The 6998-nt window shown below is 38.3% G+C and overlaps 1 protein-coding gene across 8 annotated transcripts in view; it reads left to right on the forward strand.

Moving 5' to 3' along the window:
* The window catches only part of LOC104010285 (titin), a 241808-nt gene extending 238838 nt beyond the window's left edge, over positions 1 to 2970 (forward strand). For 3 of the 8 annotated variants that reach the window (XM_087733442.1, XM_087733443.1, XM_087733444.1), the window contains 3 exons: positions 25 to 178; positions 1115 to 1408; positions 1533 to 2965. In XM_087733442.1, the coding sequence (XP_087589568.1) occupies positions 25 to 178; positions 1115 to 1408; positions 1533 to 1831 (747 nt within the window). In that variant the 3' untranslated portion in view covers positions 1832 to 2965. Of the gene's footprint in view, positions 1 to 24; positions 179 to 1114; positions 1409 to 1532 lie in introns of all 8 variants that reach the window. The other 5 variants (XM_087733445.1, XM_087733446.1, XM_087733447.1 and 2 more) reach the window with 3 other exon arrangements.
* Positions 2971 to 6998: the final 4028 nt, after the last annotated feature.

A 6998-nucleotide genomic window follows, 5' to 3' on the forward strand; every position in this document is an offset into this window, starting at 1 on the left:
TCTTTTTTTTTTTCCCCTCCTCAGATTGCTGTTTCATCACATATCAGAGTAACACGCTCTAAAAACATATATGCTCTTGAGATTCGAAATGCAGCAGTTAGTGACACCGGAAAATACACAGTCAAAGCAAAAAATTACCACGGGCAGTGCTCTGCTACAGCATCTTTGACTGTACTCCGTAAGTTTGTTCTCCGGGTCTTGTGTTCAGACTAATCCCAACTTTTTGCTGTGGTGCATCTACTAAAATGACTTATGATAAAAGCCACTGGTAATGTTGATTTCGGTATTTTAACAAGTTCCTATTTCTTCTGTATATTATATATACAGAACCAGAACAGCATTAGAAATCTTTATAACACCCACAGAGGAACACACAGATGCTCTACTGTATCAATAGATGCATGTTAACAGAAGGCTATGAGCATTCCTTCTAGGATGACTGTGTTAAGACCTTGGTGCTGGCAATTACTCTTTCCTCATTTACTAACATAATCTGGTCCAATAAAACAAAGTAATTCTGCATTTAAAAATTTTTATGGTAACTTAGCCATAACTGAACTGGGTTTATTATTTTATTGGCTGTACTATATCCCAGTTCCTAGCACCAAGGGGTTGCTATGATCTGCTTGTATCACTGTGCTTAGATTTAAAGGAAAGCTACAGTGATTGAGCTTTTCCGTTGCCTTTTATAGCTACAGAACAATGCAGTGGAATAGACTTTCCTATGCCATGCTTGTAAGAACTTGAAAGTGTTTCACAGCTTCTACAAACGTGAACTGAACACACACAATTTCTCAGTGTCTAATTCTAGTAATGGTTCTAATAGGAAATGTTGTGTGACAACTTGTTTCTTCTTAAGTATGTTTTTCTTCCAAGCTCATACATACTAGTAACAGTTCTATTTCATACTTGTTTCATTTATAAATTAGTGTTTCTGATTTGGACATCTTGAATCAAATGATTGTAAGCAATTTTATACTCCACTGCAGTTTTCCACTGAAAGCAAACTATGTTGTCTCTTGATTTCTGTAAAATTAACCATATACAACTGCATGACTTTGTTCGTTAATGTGACGTTATTGGTTTTTCCTTCTATGTTTGCAATGCTCCCCAGCTCTAATTGAAGAACCTCCAAAAGAGGTAGTATTGAAGACAAGTGGCGACGCAAGCATGCACGAAAGTTTTTCTTCTCAGTCCTTTCAAATGGCTTCTTCTAAACAAGAGGCTTCATTCAGCAGTTTCAGCAGCAGCAGCATGACTGAAATGAAATTTGCAAGCATGTCTGCCAAAAGCATGTCCTCCATGAAAGAATCCTTTGTAGAGATGAGCTCCAGCAGTATTATGGGGAAATCTAGTATGGCTCAACTGGAGAGTTCAACTAGTAAAATGCTTAAATCAGGTCTGAGAGGTGAGCAATACAATTACTGGTAGAGTTAGCGCTTCAAATATCCTGAAGTAGCCCTCAGAGTAAACCTGCAGCATGGCTTAGTGGAAACAGACTAACTTGCTATTTCTTCTTCTGTTTTGTAAAGGAGTACCACCCAAAATTGAAGCTCTCCCATCCGATATCAGCATTGACGAAGGAAAAGTCCTCACACTATCTTGTGCCTTTTCGGGTGAACCTGCTCCTGAAATAACATGGTACTGCAGAGGGAGAAAAATTACCAGTCAGGACCAGCAAGGCAGATTCCACATTGAAACCAGTGAAGATCTAACCACCTTGATCATCATGGATGTCCAGAAGAACGACGGTGGACTTTATACCCTGAATTTAGGAAATGAATTTGGTACCGATTCTGCCACTGTGAATATTAATATTCGATCAATTTAGAGAGCTTGATCTGTATTATTTACACTTGTCTTTTTACAAGTGATTCATATATGGACTGAAATATCTGATCTGTAAATATAAAAAAAAAATATTTTTGTACCTACCTGAATGAGACAAAGTCCAGAGCTATACATTATGAATTATAGTCATTATTGACCTAAGAATTTTAAACCATTTTTTCACTGACATGTACATACTGTATATAGCCGAAGTTAACGGTTATGAAGTTTTGTACCATTTATTTTATGACATTTTGAAATGTAACTTTTGGAACTAACAGTTGGTAGGAGAAAGTTTCCTAGCAAACGACTACCCTGCTCAACATTTAACTAATTTTTGTGCCTCAACTCATTGTTGATGTCTAAGAATGCCTCAACAGGTAGAGAGGCTCCCTGTTGAAGATTACCTAAGAGATGATACTGTGCATAGTATTTCATACATGCACAAATATTTATGTTGAATCAGAAATGTAAGGCATTGGTGATGTTTGCAATTACCCTCCTGTAAGCATTGCTTTAATGTTTTACATTATATCTGATTATGTCATAATTTCCATACCTGACTGACAATTTTTGGACAAAGTGCAAGCGGCCAGCACTTTGTTCACCCACTGTCTGTGTGCTGTTTCTGACATATTGACTGCCTGAATAGCTTTTAAAAAGTAACATCACCTGGCCATCCCCTTAATCAACAAAGCTATTTAGGTACTCAAGTGCAGCAGCAGTACCCCCTCTTGGAGGTTCGTAGGGTGCAGTGATTGAGTTTGTGTAGTAGTAGTAGACATCCAGTAGTCACTTCCGGGCAACTAAGCAATGAACCACAGTTTGAAAACAAACTGTTGTTACAACATCAAATATCGCCCTGCACTTCAATTTGCTTTAGTTCTCCTAATGTAGTAATAAATCTTGTTAGCTGTTGAACCTCCTTGAGATAGAATTGTTAATTTGAAATAAAGCATGCTTTCTGCACCATAAAAACTATGACTCCTTTTTATTTATTTATTATGCTCTATTTTTGCTGTTCCTGTACTACACTACAAAAAAAGAGTTGCTAAAAGAAAACACTAGGCAGAAATGCAATTCTCCAATGTAAACCAGGTAGCTAACTGTTGAAAATCCAGCTATCAGAAACAAACAGCCTGGCCACCAGAAAGTCAGTCTTAAAAAAAAAAAAAATTTTCTTCATAGGTTCTTCATTGACAAAGGATAAATTCTAGCACATGCCTAAGCATCACGCTGGTCTTATTATCCCTCTGTTAAGTGAATTTCCAGGCCTCCCACTACACCCTATATGGATAAATTGCTAATCTCTCCTTTATAACTGGTCTCTGCTCAAAGTGGCTGAAAAACTGCCTCCAGAAAACCTAGCTATTGCCTCCTTTTTTTGGCAGCTGCAACTAGTAGAGACTAGTTGACCCTAATTGCCTGGACCTACAAGTTCTCACCTCCCATGGTTGATTAAGGGCCCACACCCCATCAGTTCTTCATTTCTCAAGTCAGCTGACATATCTATAGGAGCAAAGCCTTACATTCCTGGGAGTGAAGCACAAATCCCATGCAGGCAGGTCACAATTTTGGTTATCTATGGGAAAAGAGTATCAAGGTAAAAGGAGCAACTCTGCTTCTAGAATTCACTCTGGTCAGTAGAAAAAGCTTGAGAGCAAATACACTCACAGCAATGCAACACTGCTTCAGGGGCTGTAAAATTCTCTTCAGTGGAGCAGGAGCATTAGTTAGCAACACTGTGCATCCCTATGACTCCCAGCATACTACTACCACTACTACAAAAAGCTCAAGTTCATCAGAAGTAGTAAAGCAGGTAGTATGTTTAAAAACCTATTCCAAAAAGACTCACTATAGAAGCAGATTTTTTTTTTTTTTAATTCCTATAAACTATCAACCACTAGCTATCCAAATGATGCAGGAAAGCTAATAAATGAAGATGAAACAAGGACTAAGGTAAAAATAAGGATTTCAGAAGAGTTTTGGGTCAGGACAAGATCTGGACTTTTTCAAGTGATGGAACCAGGAACATTTAGAAACAATCATAAAGATTGAGAGAGTTTAAGAGTGCATCATATTTCCTCCTTAGGGAGGAAAGTAAAAAAGAATAATAAAAGTGAGGTAAAACAGGCCATTATTTTAATCTTTAAAGCATTCAAAGAAAAAACCCCAACTCAAGAAAGCTTCTCATTCTAATTCCATTAAATGTTTAAAAAACCCCGACAAACTCAATACAAGACACAAAAATACACAGGTAGTCTTGTTTAACCAACAACTAACTTGCGTACACAGGCACGTAATAAAATTAACGCTAAAAACGCACTAGTCAGTCATCTCAGCAGGAAGTAATAGTGACAGAGAGCGTCTGCAGATTTAAGCATGGACTCCTCCACAAATGCTACTGGAAACTCAGTCTTCCATGGCCTCTACTGAGTCTTGATATATTTACTTGATCAAGAGGAAAGCACACTGGTGGTGTAGCGTAAGCAAGGTCATTCTGCCTGTAAGTACTGTGCAGAGCTGGGCCAGAGAGGTAGAATCATAGAATCGTTAAGGTTGGTAAAGACCCTTAAGATCATAGACCTTAAGGTCTGGCGGTCCTTTTCTGCCAGACAGCTCTCCAGCCACTCCTCCCCCAGCCTGTAGCGTTGCATGGGGTTGTTGTGACCAGAGTGCGGGACCCTGCACTTAGCCTTGTCGAATCTCATACAGTTGGCCCCAGCCCAACGATCCAGCCTGTCCAGGTCCCTCTGCAGGGCCTTCCTGAAGCAAACACACCTAACTTCAAGCAGATGAGTCGCTCACATGCCTAAAAATAGGATTTAAAGTACTTACAGGCTTTGCTGAAGCACAGCTTTAATAGATAACTTTACGTGGCAACCTGCTGAGCCAGTGTTTCTTCACACCACTGCTAAGCAAACGCTAACTGAATGACACTGATAAAGTCACAACCTAAAGCTTCAATATTCAGTTTCGCAGAACACATCACTAAACAGTAACATTTTTCGAGACAATAGATTAAGCAGTCTCTGGATAAAAAATAAACATAAAATATGAAATGTTCATTGCTAATTATTTGCTTGTTATATTCAGGTCAAATATCGTGATTTTTAACGGTTTAAAGAGACATTTGGTCTCTTTAAAGATAAAATCTATTGCGCTATAGGACCAAGTTCAGAAAAGCATCCTGCCACTGGTACGTGTGTGAAGGTAGTTAGATTTCATGTTTCCTGGGTCCCGATGCATAAGGAAAAACTTTTCAGCAAAGCTCCATGAGCTGTTGTATAAATTCTACTACAGGGCTATACATTCTCTAGTAACATTTTGCATTTGCAAGCCTGAGAAAAATAACTGTGATGGTAGAGAGCCATAATAACAATAAGAGATTAATTTCACTGCTATCAGGCAAAAAACCCTAGTCTTAACATTGCATTTCAATTTTTACCATCATCTCCAGTTTCAATGACATTTCCCTTCAAGGGCAGAAAATTGTATGAACAGAACACAAAAAAACTCACTTCTCTGATAAAATATTAAAACTAAATCTTCTCTACTTGTTTTTATTTCCTTCCCCCTTTTTGAAGATGATAATGTTCTAGAGCTTGGATTTAAAAAAAAAAAAAATCAGAATACTTAATGTCTATTAGAAAACCCAAACCACAACACAGTCAAAAATAAATCATTCGGTCATTCCCACACTGGAACATGCCATAGTACTAACAGCAGTGGAACAAAGGAGAAAGGATGACAGAGAAAATAAGGTACACTGACACGTCAGAAAACGACAGCCAGTGTGTAGAAAAATAAGTCAGACCCTTGTAAGGTAATTATGACCTGCTTCTGCCACTGTAACCCAAACTTTGCAAAATGCCTAGGCAGCCTACAGAGTGTACTGAGGAAGGGAAGATACAGAAGTAGCCAAAGCAATATTTATCACAAGAGAACATGAAATACAGGGAAGAGGAGGAGACACTCTTAAATCCTGTCCCTCGACAGGATTTAAAGTATTACCTTAACTACCTATAATTCACAGTCTTGGAGATGCCTGTTTACCCTTCCTTTTGAAAAAGCTGAAGGAGAAGGAGGCCTGTCTTTTTTTTTTTTTTTTTTAAACACACATCCATAAGATACAGTTGTGCTCTCATCTCTAAGCCTTCTCTCCCATATGCATGCTGGTTAGAACAGTCAGAATACGGCTATGGGAGTACCTATGTACATTGGTGCATGAATAGCCATGATAATAGTGTCCTACCATGAAGAAGGCGGCAGCACCAGACAGCAGAGCTGGGAAACAGTCTGACTACTTTCTTACGGAACTCACTTGCCAAACAACATTCTGAATTGTTTATCCAGACTTAATAAATATCAAAATGCTAAGTAAATTAAATTCCTAGATGACACCTTCTGATCACTACCGTACTTACACAGTGGGAAGAGCTGAGGTAAAGTGTTTCATTACTCTGTCTTCTAGTAAGCTTGTTCACATTAGTGTGTTAGACATCCTTCTCAAAACAGTGAAGCACTGGTCTCCCTGCCGTATGGGCAGAGGAATGCCTAGTTTCTGAATCTTAGTTCACTGCTGAAGTTAGCTGCTAAGGGGCCAAGTCCTTCCAAGACAGTGGCCATTCTAAGGATGTACAGACAAAGTTAACAGTCACATGGGGAGCTTTACAAGTGAAACAAAAAATCTGTATGGTGCTCTGGTCTTCAGTGTTCAACAGCAGATATTTTCAGGATGGCAGCTATGGATTTGGGCACCCAGGTTCTACATAAATCCTGTTTAAGCAGTAACCTCCTCTTCTAGATCTGGATCTGAAACTCTTAGGTTCAGCCCTCAAAGTAGTCAGTAAAGAAACACCTGTAACAGGCAGGTTTCACATTAACTCTTAAAGCAGGATAATGAGGAACATCTGAAAAAAATAGTTAGCTTTCAGATACAGACATTTCCTTCGTTCAAGTATTATACCCCTTAGAAAAAAATTTATTAACTTACACCAGCAGGAACAACAGCTACACTTCAATACTTAAACTGATGGTGGCATAACAAGCAAAAGTCAAGTATATAGTTTGTGAAAATAACCTTAACACAAATAGCTGTAATTGCAATTTTTAAATAAATTAAGTACTTTTTTTTTATTCAGAAGCAACCTCTGAAATACTCCTAT

This window comes from Nipponia nippon, unplaced genomic scaffold (genome assembly GCF_047370975.1).
Source record: "Nipponia nippon isolate SJK-2023a ecotype South Korea unplaced genomic scaffold, ASM4737097v1 scaffold_5, whole genome shotgun sequence".
Taxonomy (NCBI): Eukaryota; Metazoa; Chordata; class Aves; order Pelecaniformes; family Threskiornithidae; genus Nipponia; species Nipponia nippon.